Raw genomic sequence first — 21,847 nt, 5'->3', positions numbered from 1 at the left:
TGACTCACTGGAAAAGACCCTGATGCTGGGAGGGATTGGGGGCAGGAAGAGAAGGGGACGACAGAGGATGAGATGGCTGGATGGCATCACCGACTCGATGGACATGAGTTTGAGTAAACTCTGGGAGCTGGTGATGGACAGGGAGGCCTGCGATTCATGGGGTCGCAAACAGTCGGACACGACTGAGCGACTGAACTGAACTGATACAATAGGGTGCTGCCACACTGCAAGATAACCTTACATTCAACTATCTGTTCCACATCCCCCTTGTAACACAAATGACCAATCCAGAACCTCCACAGAAGGACCTGGGGCAGGTGGGCAGGTAGCCTGCTAGCTCTGCCCCAGCCTTGGGACATATCCGAGGCTCCCACTTCTGGCTGTCTGGGTACTACCACAACATTGCCAAGGGGGGTTAATCCCACATTCCCAGCTGAGGTTTCACTCCTCGGAAGACGGCCACACCCTGCCCAAGGCTGAGATCCTTGTTCTTCAACCCTGTTCTCAAAAGGGAGTGGCAGTGGCTGAACCAGTTTTTCTGTTTGTTTAAAATTAGAAGTATATTTTTATTTGGCTTCAGCTATCAGAATGTTTTAGTATGAATTACTCATTTTTTCCTACTTGACTCGGAGGCTGGAGAAATATACACACACATATATATACACACATACATACACACACACACACATATAAATAACTTTCTATGGGTTTGCTCCATAACTATGGAAAAACCCTGAACGAACTTTTTGATCAACCAGTCCTTTCCAGGTATGTTCTAAGAGCTTTACATTTTTCATCCTCACAACCCCTTATTTTACACAGGAGAAAACTGAAGCATACGAAGTTAAGTAACTAACTTGCCCTGAGGTAATGCTGGCTGGACCAGTTTTTAAAGTCTCTCTCTTTCACCACCTCTGGCAGTGATCCCTGGCCAACACCAAACCATCTAGGGAAGGTGGGGCGGGGGGGGCGGCGGTTGCTGAGGGCAGGCACTTGCAGACAGAGGGGCAAAGGGAAGTATAGCAGAAGGCTACTCCCTGGAGAACTGGACCCTGCCCCACCTCTCTGCCTTGGCGAATGGGACTTGGCGAATGAGAAAGGGGTTAGGTGTTCCCCTGAGCTGGACAGTGCGTGTGGCCAGGAGAGCACATGAGAAGAGGGACCAGAGTCCCAGCCCCCAGCTCTTCTAAGACAGTTTGGCTGTTAAGTCTTGGACAAATCGTTTTATCTATCTGGGTCTCAAATTTCTCACTTGCTTTAAAAAAAATGTCAGGAAAAACTGAGAATCTGTTCCAGATACAAAGAGACTAAAAAAACCTGACCAATGAATATGCATGATCTGGGCTATCTTCCCCCTGCAAGATATATTGTGACAATTGGCAAAATTTGAATAAGGTCGGGCAGATTAGTGTTACTAGTGATCACAAAGTCTGTAGATTAAGTCTGTATTGGTGTTGCATCTGTTAATTTCCTGATTTTGATCATTGTACTGTGGTTATTTATGTGATTTTAGAAAATCCACATTCAGTATTTAGAAGAAAGGGGTGTCACATTTGCTACTTACTTTCAAAAAATTATAGTGAAAGAGACAGAAAGGAATATGGCAAATGTAGCAAAGTGTTAACATTTGGGCATCTGAGTGAAGAGAATTCTTTGTACTATTCTTGCAACTTTTCTGAAACTGAAATTGTGCCAAAATCAAAATATTTTTTAAAAGAGTTATGTTACTAGAAGATCTCTAAGACTCTTCCAGTTTCTGTGAAAAGGTAACATTATCCACATTTTACAGACAAGGAACAGGAAACGGTAGGTATGGCTCCTTGGTAGCAGAAGAAGGGCTCTAGAGCTCAGGGTGTCTGACTCAAGTCCTTGCTCCCCACCAGACCCCAAACTCTCCCAGCCGCTGAAGGACAGTGAGCCCCAGACATCACCCTGGGCGCTGGATGAGAACTGCAGGGCAGAAGTCCAGTAAAGAAGAGGATACTTGGGCCGTTTCAGGCTGGCTGTCAGATTTAGTCTCAGAATGCAGACCACTGCCCTCCCCACTGTCTAGACCCTCTCCCTCCCCACATACAAAGCACACCCCAAAGAGCTAGCCTGCAGCTTTAGCAACACGTACAACACAGACGAGCACAAACAGAACACACAGGCCCCCCCAGAGCACAGAATCGCAGCCCCCCTGCTTGCCAAACCAGAGAAAGCCCCTGCACATCAATGAAGACCCAGCACAAAAAAACAGTGGCAAGGGTTCTTTTTTTTTAAGGTGAATTGTACCAATGAAAACGATAATTATTAACAGAAAAAAACGTATGCTTCTATAATACTTTTGTTAAATCAGAAGGAAAACAAATATTTCAATCCAAGAAGCTAGAAAATAAACACTAAATAAAAGGCAGGGAAGAGAAATTGGTAAAGATAACGACAAAAACAGTTGATTAGAAAACAAAAAGTAGTGGTATCTATAAATCAATCTAAGAGATAGTTCACCAAAAGGCCAATAAAATAAGCAAACTTCTGGCAAGGTTGATCATTTTTAACAGAAAACATAAAAGTTTACATTAGAAATGTAAAAAGAATATAACCAAAATCAGTGATTAAGAATTGCTTTACTAAAAACTTGGAAAACATGGACGAAAGGATGATTTTCAAGAAGTGGAAATATTGAAAATACTAATCATGAAACAGGCTTCCCTGGTGGCTCAGTCAGTAAAGAATCTGCCTGCAATGAGGGAGACCTGGGTTTGATCCCTGGGTGGGGAAGATCCTCTGGAAGACGGCATGGCAACCCACTCCAGTATTCTCGCCTGGAGAATCCCCATGGACAGAAGAGCCTGGCGGGCTACAGTCCATGGGGTCGCAAACAGAAGGACACGACTGAGCAACGCAGCACAGCAATCACGAAACAAGCAGAAACTGGTCAGAGAGCTACCCTTGAAAAAAGGCACCAGGCCCAGTAGTTGTTTACTACGTATGTTTCTAGGTCATAAAAAATGATGATCTTTCTTATTCGTTAATTATCCCAGATTCCTGTGAGGTAAGCACTACCTCTCTATTTTTGTAGACAAGAAATCCAAGGGCTGAAGGGCCCAAGGCACTGTCTCTATGTAACCCAGCCAGACATGCCCACGGCCTGACATTTCCAGGAGAAGGCCCAGAAAACCCAGTGTCTTAAAATGTTCCTTAAGTACCTCTGTGATAAGCCAGGCTTGGAAACTTCTGGCCCCTGCTTCTGATCACACTTGAAGTGTGGTCCAGGGAATTCCCTGGTGGTCCAGTGGTTAGGATTGTGTGCTTTCGCTGCGGAGGGTTCGGGTTCAATCCCTGGTCAGGAACTAAGATTCTGTAAAACTAGAAGCAGGGCCAAAATAAAGCGTGGTCCAGCCGCATCTCCAGAGAGCTTGTTAGACATGCAGACTCTCAGGCATCACACCAGACCTGCTGAGTTACAGAACGTATTGTACAGAAACGTCCAGGTGATCTGGATGGACATTAAAAAATGAGAAGCACAGGAATGGTCTCTATCTGTCTGATCTTAAATTTCTCTTAAAATATGCAAAAGCAGTGCTTGTTCTTTTAGGGAAAAAACAAAACAAAAAACCAACTGTTAAACTACTAGAACTAGATTTAGTTATATAAACATGTTAAAAAAAAAAAAGTTATGGCAAAATAAAACAAAAACATAAAAAATTAAGACATCTGTAGTATTTGCCAAGGTACAATGAAGCATTAATACCATTAACATATAAAGTTCTCTTGTGAATTCATAAGAAAAATCACACATAAGAATAATAGGCAAAGCAAATCAAAATATATTCACAAAGAAGTGCAGATCACACCTAAATATAGCAATAAAAATTCTGCAAATCAAAATATTTTATACCAATTAAAAATAGATTATAGTAAACATACTATTTTTATGATCAGGGGGTAAAACTCACTAAAGACACTTAAATTTTTTAAAATATGACTTATAAAGACTGTAAAGTTTTAAAAGCTATAACAACATTAACAGGAGTTCTGAGTGGTAAAATTACAGACGTTTTCTCTATTTGCATACCTGAACTTTCTGGTTTTTCTATAGAGAATTTGCATTCTTTATAATCAACAACAAAAAAGTTAACTATTTCCTAGAGTTTGATCTTGTCTGAAATTTAATAGCTTTTACACTTGAGTCTTTCTTGGTTTTTCACAAGTGTTTGCATAACACTTGGCCTTTTCACAAACCATCACAGCATTTAAAGGCATGTCTTTAAATAGAATAATGATAATAAAATGAAAATAAAATAATGATAATAAAATTTAGAATAATGATAATAAAAATGATCCAAAATCTTGAAAACAAAATGGAGTTACAGATAAATAGCCTGGAGACAAAGATTGAAAAGATACAAGAATTGTTTAATAAAGACCTAGAAGAAATAAAAAAGAGTTAATTAAAAATGAACAATGCAATGAATGAGATCAAAAACACTTTGGAGGGAACCAAGAGTAGAATAACGGAGGCAGAAGATAGGATAAGTGAGATAGAAGATAAAATGGTGGAAATAAATGAAGCAGAGAGGAAAAAAGGATCAAAAGAAATGAGGACAACCTCAGGGACCTCTGGGACAATGTGAAACGCCCCAACATTCGAATCATAGGAGTTCCAGAAGAAGAAGACAAAAAGAAAGGCCATGAGAAAATACTCGAGGAGATAACAGCTGAAAACTTCCCTAAAATGGGGAAGGAAATAGCCACCCAAGTCCAAGAAACCCAGAGAGTCCCAAACAGGATAAACCCAAGGCGAAACACCCCAAGACACATATTAATCAAACTAACAAAGATCAAACACAAAGAACAAATATTAAAAGCAGCAAGGGAAAAACAACAAATAACACACAAAGGGATTCCCATAAGGATAACAGCTGACCTATCAATAGAAACCCTCCAGGCCAGAAGGGAATGGCAGGACGTCCTGAAAGTAATGAAAGAGAATAACCTACAACCTAGATTACTGTATCCAGCAAGGATCTCATTCAGATATGAAGGAGAACTCAAAAGCTTTACAGATAAGCAAAAGCTGAGAGAATTCAGCACCACCAAACCAGCTCTTCAACAAATGCTAAAGGATCTTCTCTAGACAGGAAATGCAGAAAGGTTGTATAAACGTGAACCTAAAGGCATGTCTTTTCAGTCCTCATCAAGCATTGGGAGCCCCAAATAAACAGAGCCCCTTTTACATTACTCCGTAGACCAGCAGTTTCTCAAACTCCTGTGGGCAGAGGAACTGCCTGGAGGAAGCTGGCCTCTGATGCAGATTCCCAGGTCCCACCCGCAGATAGCAACTCTGTGTGTCTATGGAGGGGATTCACACGCAGTTGCCCTCAAACTACTCTTTGAGAATCACCCTCCAATAACCTTATGGGAGTGAGGGTGAGTGGAGAAAATGGGAAGTCCTAACTAGTTCAGAACCTGGGTGAACTGAGGGTCTTAACTGGTTGGCAGAGAACTACAGTTTCTTTCCACCCACCAGGTGCACACCTAGCTCCACCCGTCAGCGATCTGTGCCTCTACTTCTGGAAAAGGGCAACAGGTAGATGGGGTGCAGGGCTAGGAAAAGGCTTTCTCCAACAGGTGAGCTGAAGCCCTAAGCAGCCCCACTTTGCAGCTGAACTGCCAGAATGCACTCTGCTCTGGGAGAAGGCACTTGGAACAACTCCACGGGTTCACAGAGGCCCATCTGTCAAGAGTTCCTGCTCAGGACCCGGAGAGGGCAGCGCCTTCAGAGCTGGCAGAAATGCAGCCGTGGCTGCCACCAGAAGCCTGAGGACTCAGCACGGCCCAGGTAGGGCCCACGGCAACCTCCCCCTGCCTGGGTGGGCACAGGGGGTAAGAGTGAGACTCGACTGGGGCAGGGGCGCAGAGCAGCGCTCCTGCCTTCTTCTCAACCTCACGGGTGTACCCTGGGGTCCAGTTTCTGGGGGATTTAAATGAATTAGCAGAAAGAAGAGCCAGAGAAAGGGTTTCTATCTCCTCTGCCACCTGAGCATCGAAGGGGAGGGTGAGCACAGACCACAGGCTGAATGAGAACCATTCACTGCTGCAGTCAATGCAACTCCGTGACACTGAACCAGATGCATGCCAGCACAGAGCGGCTGGGAAGCGGCTCAGAGCCCACCTCTAATTGCTATTTCTTTTACACGCACCAGCCAAGTTGATTCCCTCCCCACTTTCTTTTTTCTGCTAAGAGGGAGAAACCTCAACTTCTGCTTAAAAGCAGCAGGGACTCCCTGTCTAGGTCTGTAGCACCCATGCCCCAGGGGTGGGGGCGTCCCTCATTCCGGGGCCCTGGTGGGTCCCGCCTTCCCAGGCAGCAGCGATCAGGGACCTATGGTTATGGGAAGACTGGTAGGGGAGCGAGCAGAGAGGCTTGCATTTGGACAGCTCCACCAAGAAAAGGTGACTTCCATTTCCCAATCATAAGTAAAAGCTTAAAATGAAAACATGATAAGGAGGAGTAGCACACTGATAGGAATAAACTTCACCTAGAAATCCCGAGGGTAGACGGGGAGGAGGGTGTCATAGACTCTGGAGAAATAGAAGAAAGACACCACATCTGAGAAAGGAGACCAGCCACACAGATGCGGCGCCAGTATCACCAGTGAGTGGTCTTACAAGCTCTGTGTTCAGCCTTGATGAAGCCTCACCCGCAGTGAGCAGTTACGTTTCTTCTATGCTGTCTTCAGGTATCTGAGAACCAGGAAGGCAGCTCCCCCTATTATTTAGTGCTAATGAGGGTTAATGAGCAGTGGGCTGTCAGTCCCAGGGTTAATTATGAGGTGTGGGTTCAGAGGGTTCCTCCCTGATATCAGCCTGTGGGAAAATGGCCCAGGAGCTTCTTTTTATGTGGGGACAGAGCAGGTTACCCCATCTCTTGCTATCCACCTCACAGCTCCCAGGGCTGCTTTAGGTTCTGCTCCTCACGTTGGCCTAGGTTGTCACACTTTGAGGAGGTGAAGCTCATTGTCTCTGTCATCAATTTGATTTCACAGCATTTACTAAAAGGATTTACTGCATGCCAGGCTCTGTGCCAGGTACTGGGGAACAAAATTGAGTGAGATGAGCACCTCATCACTAGCAACTCATACCAGGCACTAAAGCATCTCTGCACTGGTACAGGCAGCGCACACAGCGAGTGAGGAATCAAGGGACATTTGGCCATCACGGAGCAGCTGACAAAAACCAGAGCACGTCTAATACACCTGCGGTAACAGGCTAGAAAGTGTGATGGCAACAACAGCAGCAGAAGCTACAGTATCCAAAGAATACGCTTAATAAGAAATGTGTAAGACCTATCTGAGAAGCTACAGTATCCAAAGAATACGCTTAATAAGAAATGTGTAAGACCTATCTGAAGAAAACATTAAAAAAACTTTGATGGACACACAAAAAGACTACAAAAAACAGATACACTTCCCGACTCCCTGGATGGGAAGGCTCAATATAAAGCTGTCCGTTCTCCCCCAAATAATCTATAAATTTCATGCATTCCCAAATGAAAAACCCCAACATTTTCCACGGAACTTGACAAATTGTTTATAAGCTTATTTGGAAAGGGAAATTATTTGGCAAAAGAAAAGCCAAAGAAACATTTGGGGAAAAAAATGAATTTCTGTTTTTGTTTAAACCAAATCATTGTATAAAAACTGCAATAATTAAAACAATGAAATATCGACACAGAATCAGAAGAGAGGCCCTAAAATGTTTGCCCATGAATATATGGGTATTTATAAAGTGCTTATGGTAGAATTACAAATCATTTGGAATACCATAAATATTTAATAAACAGATTGGAGATAACAGACTTTCTATTGGGAAAAATTCAATCTCTATCTTATACCATATACAAAAATAAATCGCAGCTTAAAGAGATCTAAATATGTAAAATAAAACTATACAAACTTGGATGCCAAAATACTGATGACTTCCGACTGTACAAAAATCAGATTCCATTTGACAGACACAATGAAAGAAAACTGAGAGGCCAAATTGTTTTTCAAAATATAAGAGGCTAATACTGATAATATATGAATAACTTTAAAGGATCAATAAAAAGGCAATCTAGGGACTTCCCTGGTGGTCCAGTGGCTAGGACTCCAAGCTCCCAACAGGGAATTAGATCCCAGATGCCACAACTAAGACCCAGCACAGCCATGTAAATACATAAATTAAAATGAATGAGTTAATTTTTTAAAAAAGCAATCTAATTTAAAGTAAAAGCGGGTACTGTAAATAACAGGTAATTCACAGAATAAATACAAAATGGTTAACATTTAAAACATTCTAGGGAATTCCCTGGAAGTCAAATGGTTAGGTCTCAGTACTTTTCATTGTGGCGGCCTGGGTTCAAATCCCAGTCGGGGAACTAAGATCCCATAAGCCATACATTGCAGCCTAAATAAATAAAGCATTCTCAAGTTCACTAATAAAATAAACGAATATGATAGATCCTTCTTTCACTTACTAATTTGGCAAAAATTAAAAACTGATCATTTTTCATTCCGTGTTAGTAGGAGAGTATATGTGATAGATATTATCAAATTACCTGTTGGAGGGTAATTTGGTGATGTCAGTTAAAACTTCATTTATATGATATTGTCCTATACAAATACTTGAACAAATAATCCCTAAATATATGTACAAATATGTAAACTACTAACATCATTTATAATTGCAAGAAATTGGAACTACAAATGTCCACCAAAAGGAAACAATTCATTACAATAAACCCATGAAATCAAAGACTCCATAGCCATTTAAAAGGTTAAGATAAGTGTACTAACATGGAAAGATGGCCTTAGCATATTATGAGCAAATAAAAAATGACCCCATATGTATATGTATAACTGATTCACTTTGCTGTACATCAGAAATTGACATCACATTTCAAATCAACTATACTCTAATAAAAATTTTAAAACAAAGCATGTTTGTTACAAACATTATTTAAAACATTTGTTTTAAACATTTGATTTTAAAATCATTTTTCATTTAAAAAAGAAAACATTACCCCCAAAAAAGGTATGGTACAAACACATTATTGCAGGAAAGGCAGTAAGTTCACATGCTCATTTTGGAGTCATGTACTCATTTTGAATTGCTAATAGAGATTATACTGGGATGGAAAAGATGTAGGGATTTTCAGTTTCTGATTTATATACTTTGACATTATTTTATTTCTTTAAATGGGCATGTATTATTTTATTTAAAGTTCAAAATTTTCTTCTCCATTTGGAAAAAAAGCAAAAAGTAGTAATATTGCTACTGGTTTCTAGGTTGAACTTGAAGTTCATCCCTTCTCTGTCCCCTGCCCAAACCCTCCCCCTGGCCTTGACTGTTTTCTAGGGAGTCAAGATAAAGGGTGAGAAACTCTATGGACCAAGGTACTTCACTGTTTCCCGTTAGTGTAACCCCCAGGCCCAGTCCTCCTCTGCTGGCTTAAACAAGTTTAGGCTGGGTACAGAGGCCTCCCCGCATCACACCAGTCCCTGCTGGTCTCAGAGGGGAGAATCTACTGTCCCAGCAGGGACCATTGTTGTCAGCACCCTGAGTTCTAAGGGGGCACACAGAAATGGATTTTCAGTGGACCACTGCAGGAGATAGATGTCCACGCAGTTTCTCCTAGTGCTACGGATGCTTCACTTGTCTTCCACTGTCCTCTCCGCCTTAGGACATTATTCACAGCCTCAGGGGCACCAACTGGGCCACAGTTTCTGAAGGTGAATGAAAGAAGCAGGAGCAAGACTTGAAGCTGCAGCCTAAGCCAGCTCAGCTAGGCCATGAGCTCTGGGTCAAACATTTCTCTCTCACTCCTCTCAGCTTCTAACTTTATTTTCTCAGGTGCTAATGTGTGAGGTTTTTCTAAATACTACTAAAACTTCCATTTGGGTTTAGGATATGCTCTGGTCCTAGCAATTCAAACTGATACTGCTTATTAGGTTTAAAAACAAAGTTTCCCACAGATTCTGTCTAATAAGCTGATAAACTATTACTAGTTCCCTTCCTAGGGGTTTGGAGACAAGTAAGCAAGCACTGCATTGTCTGGTCTTGCCGTTTTTCCACATACAGGGATTCTTTGCTAGGCCCACGTCAGGAGCAAGGTAGTCAGGCTACATTGGGACTTGCTATTTTCACATGGGGTAAGCCATCAGCACCTCCCCAAGAATGCCAGCAGACATAAAAGAGCAAAACCTGGAGAATGAGGCCATAGTGCAACTTAGAGAAAAGGTCATATTTTTAAATGTGTTTGTGATCAGAGAAGAAAAACGCAAAAAAAGACAGAAAAAATAGTGTCCTAAGGATCCAACTGAGAATCTAGAAAAAAGCACATACCAAATAAACCTAAGAAAAAGACAATAAAGACTAAAGTAGAGATTAACACTTTAGAAAACAGAAAACACAACTGACAAATCTACCTTCTTTTATATTACAGAAAACTGGCAAAGCGAAAAAGGAAAAGAGAAAAGGTGAATATACAACATTAGAAATTAAGAAAATGAAAAAAATCACAGCTACTGAGGAAACAGAAAAGCAATAACTATATATGCAGCTTAGGAATAAACCTGAAAAATAGATATCATGGAAAAGACAGAGTAAATGTACCAAGGGCCACAGAGGGAAAGAACTCTGAAAGCTGCAAAGACCCAGCCTTCAAAAAGGTACCAGGCTCAGGCAGTTTCATCAGACTTTTTTTTCCAAAAAATGACTGTTTAAACTGTTTCAGAGCATAAGTAAAGAATAAAGGTTTCACACAGCATTATATGAAGTTATCATTACTCTAATACCAATATCTGACAATGAAAACACAAAATGAAAATTATAGGTCGATAACATTCACAAATATAGACCCCAAACTCCCACATTAATAAATCAAAACAGCATGTTTAAAAAAATTCATTTCCAATTATGGTATATTCAAGGAATGCAAAGACAGTTCAGTATTAAGAACTGTATTAACATAATTCACTTTATCAGTAGGTGAAGGAGAAATATCTTTTATCTTCAAACCATGTTGAAAATATATCCCTGGGGCAGGGGGCACAGAGATATCCCTGACCTCGATTCCAGTTCCACCCCATTATGAAACATTGGCCCTTGGTCATACAACTGTTCCGAACTTCAGTTTTCTTATCTGAAAGGTGGAGCTACCACCTGCCTTGGAGCTGTCATGGAAACTCCAAGAGAGAGAGAACTATGAAAACTTCGCCCCATGACACACACACAGAGTAACTGCTCAACAGGTTAAACTGCAGTTAGTTATCATGTAGGGGAAAGTAGGTTATAATGCAGCATGACTCTTTTTGTGAACAACACAGAACAAGCGTCTAGTGTGCATACAGTCAAGGGTAAAGGGATACTCCAGTTAAAAGTGATTAACCAGGTTGTGAATTATGGACAAATTCCTTCCCTTCTATTTATTTCTATTTTCTAATGCTTCCAAAGAACATGTAGCATCTGTAAAATAAAAAAAGGGAATAAAAGCCCAAAAACATTACAGACTATTGGATTGAGGACTGGCAAGCCTAAAGGCCAAGGTAGAAAAGGAAGTAAAAGGGAGACAGAGCAAAGAGGAACAGCAGGGAGGAGCTTGCAGGACTCGGCTGCCCTGCACCCTATCACCACAAAACCCGCTCCATTTCAGGAACACCCACACAGGCGTGTAAGGGTGCTCCTGGTGGAGGACAAGCTGAAGCCTGTCCAAAGCCAGTACACACTCTTGTACTAAGCACAGCCTCACCGGCTCTGCCCAAAACACCACAGAAATACTGAACAACGGCAGTGAGGCGAGGGTGCTCATTTCCCGGTTCAGGTGCTGGCCACGTAGCTGTACTTACTTTGTAAAAACTCACCAGCTGTACACAGCATGTGCTTTTGTGTATGCTATACTTCAATAAAAAGCTTTTTCAAATTTAAAGCTGAGAGGAGAACACTTAGTTTCTGTCACCAGCTACAGAACTACCTTCTTAAGTTCTGGCTTTAATATGAACTTATGGGTCAGTTTCATGGAAAGGAACATTCCACCCAGTGTTTTGTCTGACATGTCTCACTGTCTTAATAGAGTCTGGAAACAGTCTCACTAAAATTATCAATAGATGAGAAAAAAAAAAAAATTCTAGGGCAACCCAAGGATACAGGAGACACAGGGAAAGCCAAATCAAAGGAGGGCTGCAGCTCTCAAGCCTGAGTGCACATTTAAGCCACCTGGAGAGCTCTGAAAAAGGCTGGTGCCTGGGCTCCACCCCAGACCAATTACTTCAGATTCTCAGGGGCTGAGGCCTAGACACCAATAATTTCTTTTTTAAATGCTCCACAGAGATTCTAGTTTGCAATAAACTAGCTGGACCAGAGGGCCCAGCCACTGAGGCAAGTTGAAGCCTGGCCCCTGCCCATCCTGGTGGAGGCTGTGGGAGGGGGAGTGAGCCTATAGGGCTGAAGTGCCCTGATCCACCCAGGTCTTTTTCCATATCCGGCTTCCCTAGACCTCAGCAGAGCTCCAGTGAGGAGGGAATGCCCCCAACATGAAGGAAGCAGCCTCTGGAAAGCAAGAGGGAGGGGCTTCCCAGGGATTGGACACAGAATCCTGGGCTCTGGCTCCCAGCTGGGTGTTCAGACTGTTTCGGACCACTTGTCAATACAGTCCCAAGACATACACCACTCCAACCACACAACCCCAGAACTAAGCTCTAACTACTAACCAGGGTCCAAATGACACCACTGGGAACCCACAGCTGGAAAACAGGAAACCGAGGAGAAATAACAGTGAGGAAAAGGGCCACAGGGCAGAGGTCAGTGCCCAGCTCAGACATCAGCAGCAGGACTCAGCATCAGCTCAGTCCCTGGCTCAGGGACCAGCGGTAGGGGCAGGAGAAGAGGATGCGATGAGACACACCTGCTAAGAGGCTCAAACACTCACCTCCAGGGCCCACACTCCCACCCAGCCTGCATCCGCTCCACCTAATTACGTGACAGGAACCTACAGGTGTGACTCCAACAGATGGTTCTCTTGGCCTGGCAGTCCCAGAGCATTTTTACAAGCTCCTAGATAATTTCAACACAAGGAGGCCTTTGCCCATATTCTGAAAAGCGGTGTTCTCGGAGGCCCTCTGTTAGTCTACAGGGCTAAGCTCAAAGGGCGAGGGCTGAGAGTGAGGATGGGCTGAGACCATGAAGAGCATGTTAGGATGGAGAGAACAGAGGGAGAGGAGAAAGGCATCTGCAGTGCCAGGAAGCAGGGTGGGGATCTCTCAGGCACGGCCTCCAGCACGCCACTGAAAATCCATTTCTGTATTCCCCCACTGGAGTTCGCGTGCACGGCAACTCCCAACTGGAAGGCACAGTCTCCCCTCTCTGGGTCCAGCAGGGCCTGGACAGTCAGGCAGCATCCTCTTCACCCAGCTTGAACTTGTTCAAGCCAACACGGAAACGAGTTAACCCAGGGGTCACGCTCCAGGGGGAAGGCGCAGCAAAGGGAGTCTGTCTGGGGATTCAGATGAGGCTATCAGCCTGAATCCCTTTCAGGGTTTCTGCCTGTCCGGAGTTACTAGCCTCCCGGGTTCGTCCGCCTTCTGTTGAGTGGCCAGCAGTAATCAGAGGTAGAACCTTCCCCCTAATGCATGGGAAGGTGGACTGGCGGGAAACAGCTCCTACTGAAAACTCCATCTGTTTAGCAGGGCTGGGAACCAAGACCCGCAAGCTAAAAGAGCAGACTCCCGGGGAGGAGGGTACTGGGAGCGGTGTGCATGTTGCAGAGGCAAAGCAGGAAAACTCAGTCAAGTGGGCCGGGAGCTTAGGAGCTCACTGTCAGGGACAAGCTGAAAACCCTTTCAGTGTCTTTATTTCCCTTGCAAAGTCCATGAGGTTCAGATTACACATGGAAAATGCTTGGAGGTGGGATTGAGAAATCCAATTACTTAAGCACCAAGGGCACAAGAGTTCCAGGTCATAGAGGTAACCAGGATTTGCTAAGGCCCTAATCTCACTGTTCTTGGAATGTCTGCCTCCTAAGGAATATTCCTGTGGCATGACAATATTACACCTTACACCCTCCCCCCACCCTCTTCTAGGATGAGGTAGCTGGCATAGCAGGCAATTAATATTTTAACTTTTTTCTGTAATCTTCAGCATCTTAAATGAAAAGGTCAAAGATCTTAAGCAGAAGAAAAAGAAAAAACACTTTGCAGAGTGTGGGGGGCTAAGGGGGTGACATAAAGTAGGAGGGAGCTTCCTGAACTCAAACTATCAGAAATATTAGGAGACTCATCCTTAGAGAAATCAGGGCAGAGGTTGTGACCAGCCCTCAAAGGAAAGGGTCTGAACCTCTATGTTATCAAGAGCTACCAAATGGAAGAAGCTCAGAAGTCAAGGTACCCTGACAGGGCAATAGAGCCTTAGTCTGGCAGGGCCCAAGTCTATTCTGGCAACTACAGGGGCCCGGCCTCAACCTTAACTGTACATGCCCATGTGTGTGCACACGTGCACACACACACACACACACTCACACAGAGTCCGGCCAATCCACCATCAGAACTCAGACTTGCAGAGATGAAAGGACAGACGGGAGGCATCCTTATCTACAGAGGCTATGACGCAAGTAAAGTCTTTTAAGGTACTCCAAGAGAATTCTGGGGTAGCAAGATCTCTACTCTTCCAAGTAGTGGCTCTGTCCCCAGGATGGAGCGTACAGAAGAGAGCGGTCAGAACAAAGACCCTCTGCTCTTCCAGAAGCAAAGTCCTAAAGTAATGCTGTTCAGGGAATGACCCACAAATGCTATCACCAGTTCATCACAACATAAACACAGAAACCAAGAGGAAGCCTTTAGAAACTAGCACAGTGAGGTGAACTTCCTGCTCCGTCCGAGTGCACTTGCCGGACCACCTCGTTCAGTGGCTCACAGATGGGTCTGGATGGTGCTGAACCCCTGAAGGGAGCTGCGGACGGCGAGAGCTGCCAACTCTACAAACAGCAGGAGCCGTTTTGGTCTGCGATGTTTTGGAAATTAGGAAAACTGGCCCTCAAACCCATTAGTTTGAGAACAACCCCTTCATTTTACAGACAAGACTGAAGTCCGGGGACTGCCAAATGGCTAATGACAGAACCCAAGAACAGGAGAGGTGGGATTAGACAGGAAAAGTAACTGGAGACTGCCCTTCTCACCCTCCGCTTCCAGGTCAGCAATCTCACAGGAGCTCCTAAAGCAGTAAGGGCTGCTTACTGCTTCAAACGGGTAGAAGACAATTTTGGGTTCAAGATAAATGGCCCCAGCACAGTACTTCCTTCCAGCTTTTCTTGAATCTCAAACCCAGTGCAGCTAAAGCCAACATCTTCCTTTCAGAATTAAGCTATCGTCCCAGCTGGTCCATTTCTTGACCCCACCACCCTAATCTGTAATCACCAGATCCCAGAAACGCCAACTTATTGAAATCACAGTTGGTATGCTGATTGTTCCTTCAAAGTCCCCTGAGGTCCACTGAGTCTGTGATAAAAGTAGATGTAAAGAGCTAGGGCTGGTGGGGGGCAAGAGGCTTCCTCTGTCATGTGCAAGTTCACAACCCCAAACACAAAGATCAAAAGCATTCACTGTACTAGGAAAAAAAAAAAAACAACACTGCCAGAATGGGTTTTCCCATTCAGTGTTACAGTTTTAGGCATTTAGTCAACGTGTCCTGCTTCCAGTGATATTGTGAATATCGCATCATAATGATTTCTCTTATTTTTCAGGACCTAACGCTATCCATAGAACATGATAAACAGTAAATGCAAAAAGAGGGAGAAAGAAACAGAGGTAAGGTGAATGGGGACAGGGTCACAGCCCTGGATAGCAAGATAATCTGTAGATTTTAATTGTCCCAGCCACCCCTATCTCTATTTGCCCAAAGGCTTCCTCAACTAATCTGTAAGGAAGCTGTCTCCTCCTTAGAAGCTACAGACAGCCCTGTAACAAGGGGAGTCCTCAGCTGACTGCCAGATGCCCAAGGATGAGAAAAAATGAAGCCAAAAACCCAGGAGGTCAGGGTGGGAAAGACAAGAGGCCCCAAAACTAAGCCAAAACAAGGCCCCTCCCTATACAGCCTGCCCCCACCCCCAGCCAGCCAAACCATTTGCTGCAGCCTCAGGGGCATGGGAGGGGCTTGGCAACACCACAATAACCATGTCTAGCAGAACTGTCCGTCTGCAGCTGAAGGGAGCCCAGCACCTAGGCCCCTCCTCAGCCAGCCCAGCCAGGGGCCTTACAGGCAGCTCCAGGGGCAGGAAGCCCTCCTTTGGACTCACTCACCCATCTGTGCTGCAAAGTCTCCCCCCTCTCCCACAACATTCAAAAATGGCTGGGGTCACCAAAGAGGTGGAGCCGAGCTCTGGGACTCTAATACTGTACTTCCTACGCACGGGGAAGCCCTCTCTTTCCATCCTCAAGCTCAACTCTGAAATCCCCTTGGTTGGTTCCTTTCCTAGCCTAGCTTGAAATGCCCACCTGCTTCCACATCTGCCCAACTTCACTACCGCTTGTAAACAATACCTCAGAGATAAAAGGGTTCCCGCTGGACCCTCACAAAGGGCTGGAGAGTGGGAAGAGCAGGCAAGAAAGAACTAGGAGGAGTTCCCCACGGTGTGTGGAAAGTTGAGGATCACAGATCCTTGACAAAAGGAGCAGTGGTCCAAAGGAGAGACAGAAGGCAGAGATCCTGGGCACAGTCCCAAAATAGTTTCCACACATCCTCAGCCAATCGAGGGCTCCCATGGGGCAGAGCGTGGGAGCAGCGTGGGAAGTCCAAGAGCCTGGTGCTCTCGGCTCTGGGCACTCACTCTTGTCCAGGCTGCCAAGAGGCAAGAGGTGACAACAGCTTGTGCTACGGCATGTTCCTTGGGATATCATAGGTAGACATGCAATACGCCAGACAGTAAACGGACCAGCTGCATTCATCAAGCTCAACTTTATGCCTGTGCTGGACATGACAGACACCCTGTATCGTGGATATTCTTGAAACCCTGACAGGACTCAGCACCTGCTAGGTGTGCACATTCCCACCGGCTGCTGGATATTCTTCACCCAGGGAGCTTACCCGTCCTGGGCCCCTCCCATGGGAACCCCCAAACTGGGAGACCCCCTTTGTCCGTGTCCCAGAGTCTCTGACTGCTCTGAATGAGCTCACACACCACACACATCTTCCTAAGTCACAGCCTTCTGACAGAAGAGGACCTCACAAAACCGCTCTCCGAGGGTATGTGGAACACCACACTAAAACTATGTGAGAGAACTACGTGGGGCGGGGGGAGGCGGCACCAGGAACAGAGGGCGCAGATCCGAGTGCTTGCTGGCAGTGCCCAAGCTGGGCCAAGAGGAAGCTAGGACTTTCCGACAGACAACTCAACAATAAAAACAAGTACAGACACCTCAGGGCTTTAAAAACACCACCCATTCAGGCCCCAGGCTGAGAAGGGGGGAGGAGGAAGACGTGGGTGAAGGGCATTCTCTACTCTCCCAGGCAGCCCTGCTCCATGCCCACAACACTAAGGACGGAGATGTCAGGTGGGGAGATCCCAGCAGGATGGCAGGGCCGGCATGATGCAGGCAGGGAGGAATGGAGAACACACTTGGAAAAAGCTGGAGAAGCCACCGCTAGGCAGGAGGGGGTGCTTTCCGGAGTAAACAGACCTGCCGGCAGTCCCTCCTCTCAGCAGAAAGGGAAGCTCTGGCGGACGAGGCCAAAGACACAGAGGAGGGAGGGAGCTGCCCGCTCCTCGGGCCCATCTGTCCTCACCCCCTTGTCCTGCTTTCCCTAGAGTGGGGGGCACAGCAGGTGCACCATCCCTGTGCCCACAGCCCTCAACAGCACACAGGGGGCAGCTAGGGGCATAAGTGGGGGTGGAACCTGGGGGCTCCGCTCTGGAGAAAGGGCATGCAGTGAGCTCACAGCTCTCTCCTCCCCACCCACAACAAAGCCAGTGTCAGCCACCTCTGCTGGCCTCAGGGGCCTGCCACAGTCTAGTCCCGGGCAGTCACCTGCAGCCTCACCAAGGCTCGCCCAACCTTCCACGGAGCCAATGCCACCTGGCTCTTCTCCTTCCCCCAGAAGGAAATTTCTTGCCCTCCCTCAGGCACCTCCTTGCTGTAAGTTCCTCTGGGAGGAGGCCAGGGAACCACCCTGACTCCTGATCCACCCCAGAGCCTCACCCAGGAGCCCCCAATCCCGCTGGGAAAGCAGAGGCCCCCCCCTGCCAGCGTCCCGCCCAGGCAATGAGGGTGGCACTTTCAGCACCTCCGGGGAGCTTCCCACAGTTTTCCCAGGAAGTCAGAGGAGGATTTCCCAGGAGGAAAATCTAAGAGCATCTGGGGACATGAGCAGCTTGCCCACCTGCTACCCAAGCAACCAGATTCCCCCAGCTCCTCACAGGCTCCAGGGGCTGAAGGGGAAGACAGAGCTGAAGCAGGGGCAGGGAAGGGTTCGCTCTCCTAGAAGTCCCATCCAGTCCTGCCTCCCACCTGTCCCTACACTCTTTCCCCAGCCTCTCTCTGCTCTTGACCTGAGAGGCAGCCACCCTGAGCTGCCTCTTGCTCTGTTTTCTTCACTCTGGGCCAGCAGAAGATACTGCTGAGTAATCCCAAACTCACAGCAGATCCCCAGCCCTGAAAATAGGGCAAAGCCCAAGGAAACCTACTGATCCCGGCCTTTGCCAACCGGGGAAGAACATCTGTGTTTCTTCATAATGGCTTATATTCCACAGACTCTGCCCTGCCCCAAATACCCCAGCCCTGGTCTGGAGAACAACCACATGGAGAAGCTCAGTGTCCCCTTCTCCACTTCCCACGCACCTGGTAACATTCCCTTCCGAGTCCCCCAGACACCCATCTGCACAGAGTAACAGCAGCCCACCGCCTGCAGGATTCCCAGTCATGATGTTGCATCAGCCCCCACCCTACCCAAAATATCCTCACCCCCACCACCTCCTCTCCTCTCCAGCCATCTCCATGGTGACAGCAGCATGACTAATGACACCCTATCAGCTTCAGACTCAGGAGCGCAACTCCCCCCACCCCTCCGCAGCACCCCCCCCCGGGGGGGGGGGATTTCTGCAGATTGGATGCAAACCAACAGTGCCAGGGACATTCTCGAGAGATTTCCAGAGGCAAGGGTGGGGAGTGGGTTGTGTGTCTTAAAAAAAAAAAAACAGTTCAACCAACCCAATCCCAACTGCACCCAAACCATCCAGCTGAGAAAGCAAAAAGAATCCAAACAAAACCCACACAGGCCTGAGAATTCATTGGCCGCCTACACCCCCGCCGCCCCTCCCCCTCAGCTGCTGCTACACACACAGTGGGAGATTAAGGGATCACCAGAGGGGACCCTTTATTTTTATCCAATCCAGTCAAACACTTCACCTCTACCACACACACACACACACACACACACACAAGGTACCTTGACAGCAGCCCCTTGTCCCCACGGCCCGGCTCCTTCACCAGCCTTTATTTCCACCTGCAAAAGAAGACGGAGAGACTGATAAGCCAGGCCACCACCAGGAAAGCAGCAAAGTCCTTCTGCAGCACTCCCAGCACGCTGCAGGGGAAGGGGGAGAGGGGAAGGCAGGGGGGCCTCGGAAAGAAAGGATAGCAGGGACCATCTTCCTGCCTCCAGCTGCCACCCAGACGCGCGGTGGATGGACTCATTCGCCTTCAAGAGTGTTTTTGTTTTCATTTCTCCCCTATCCACCCTCCCAAGATCCAGGAGGGCTCGGCCCCTCCTCCTGCGTCCGGCCTGGCTTCGTCCCTCCCCGCCCTGCCCGCTCTACCTCGGCCGGCCTCCTCTGGTGCATCGGCCGGCGGGCCTCCCATTATCCCCGCCGGAGCGCACGGAGGGAGGCACTGCAGAGGCGGCGGCGGCCAGCTGCCGGCTTGGCTCCCCTCCCCGCCGCCGGCGAGGCTGGTGTGGAGGGGGCGGCGCGCTCGCCAGCCAATCCCCGTGGCCGGCCGGGCGGGGGCAGGGCCGCCGGGGGCTGGACCCGCCCGGCTGGGAGGCGGGGGCACCGCCAAGGGTGCCGCGGAGCCGGGCTGGCTGTGGCCCAGGCCCGCCGCCGCTCCCCGGCAGGCTGGGGATCCCGGGGCACCCCCGCCTCCTTCCGACTCGGGGACCCGAAGGTAATACCCAGAGGCATCCTCTGCATCTCCAGGGTCAAAGACTGACTGCGCTCATGGTCGAGCGGACGCTGGCGGGATTCCCCTTCAGGCCGCTCTCTGGCCCTAGGACACCAGCAAACTGCCTCATCCTAGCAGCAGCTAGGACAGTGCCAGGCACTATGATAAAAGCAATAGCCCCTGCAATCCTCCAAGGAAAAGAAAAGCCTTGGAGTATGAACCTTTTACCCCGTTTTGCACATGAGGAAATAAGGCCAGATAAGTGAAGTAACTTACCCAAGGTGACACAGCTAGAAAACAGCAGCTCTGGGACTCCAAGCCAGGTTGTCCCGCACTAAAGACCAGACTCTTAACCATTATGCAGTCGTCTCCTCCCCACCTCGCATCAACAGATCTCCTCTTGAAGCCAACACTGCCTGTGGCTCAAAGCCTCACCAAGTCAGACTTGCCCTCCTTTGCTCACAAACACCCACACTTCACCCTACCATGGCTCATCCTTGCGGCTTGAACACAGGCCACCCCCTCCAGACAGCATTGTCTCCACCACCAATGGCAATGTTCCCTCCTCATTCAGAAAGGCCACAGGGGGTGGCACACCCAGACTTCAGGGGATGCTCCCCATCCCCTGCAAAGGCGGAGGAGAGGAGGCAGCCCAGACTCTGAGCCTTTGAAGGGTGCAACACCCAGGAGACTGAAGGAGAACAGAATGGGGAGAGGAAAGCCCTGCAGTTCCTAGGCAACCCAAGAGACATCCTCCTTCACCCCAAGCCCTCCCTGTAGCCAACACCCCAGAGTTTCCGCCTTCTAGGAGGGGACCCGTCATATGGACTCTGGTACTCATGCATCTGGGTCAGTTCCTGGTTCCGCTATCCAGCTGCAGGAGCTTGGTGGTGGTACCTTATCTCTCTTAGCCTATTTGTAGTTCTATTTTATAGATGAGTATTGCTCATGAGCAATAGCAGCTACCTCATACACAGTTATGAGGAGTCTGAAAAGATGCCTCACAGTGCCTGCCACACTGAAGGTGCTCCTAACTACCACGCTTCGTTTCTGAGAGAGTGTGTGGTGTGCTACTTCTGTCTCACAGATGTGGCTTGCAGGACTAGTTAGGATGTGTGAGAGCGTCCGGTGTTATGCTCTGCTACCAACTCCACCACATCGGCCCAATTATGCCCGTCCCTGAAGCTCCAAGGGGGCACTCAGAATGTCTTAGGAGAGACAGCAAAGCTGGCCTCTGGTGAGGAGACTCCAGGAAGCACCAGGGACCACACCTGCCTCACCTCTGGGGACAAAGGGCAGCCCTACTGGGCTCCTCCCTAGGGCAGGGAGGAAGGCAGGTAACAAAGCAGGCCAAGGGGCACCGTCCTCAGCCGTGTGCTTCGGCACCCCTTAGCTCCGACCTTGGCCCGGCCAAGCGAGTTCCCCTCCTTTATCCCGGTCCCCAAAACCCCTGCCCCACCCACCCACCGCAAACACAGCCTGCTGCTGGATAAGAGCAACCAACACTGCTTGGATGGTAACGATCAATACTGTTGCTGCTACGGCTGCCACAGTTTATCAAGCCCCTGCGACGTGCCAGGCCCTGTGCCAGCACGCTGTGGGAGCAGCTCGTTTGACTTACTCCACACACCACCTTATGGGGAAACGGGCTTAGAGATGTTAAGTTACTTGCCCGTCAA

The 21,847-nt window shown here is 47.4% G+C and overlaps 1 protein-coding gene across 4 annotated transcripts in view; it reads right to left on the bottom strand.

Moving 5' to 3' along the window:
• TET3 (tet methylcytosine dioxygenase 3) overlaps positions 1-21,847 on the bottom strand; it is a 108,376-nt gene that overhangs the window by 71,316 nt on the left and 15,213 nt on the right. For 3 of the 4 annotated variants that reach the window (XM_043918411.1, XM_043918410.1, XM_043918409.1), the window contains exon 3: positions 19,456-19,512. In XM_043918411.1, coding sequence (XP_043774346.1) covers positions 19,456-19,512 — 57 coding nt within the window. Of the gene's footprint in view, positions 1-19,455; positions 19,513-19,825; positions 19,949-21,847 lie in introns of those variants that run through there. The other variant, XM_043918412.1, reaches the window with a different exon arrangement.

This window comes from Cervus elaphus, chromosome 11, assembly GCF_910594005.1.
Source record: "Cervus elaphus chromosome 11, mCerEla1.1, whole genome shotgun sequence".
NCBI classification, from domain to species: domain Eukaryota; kingdom Metazoa; phylum Chordata; class Mammalia; order Artiodactyla; family Cervidae; genus Cervus; species Cervus elaphus.
This window is presented reverse-complemented; position numbering and strand designations above follow the sequence as displayed.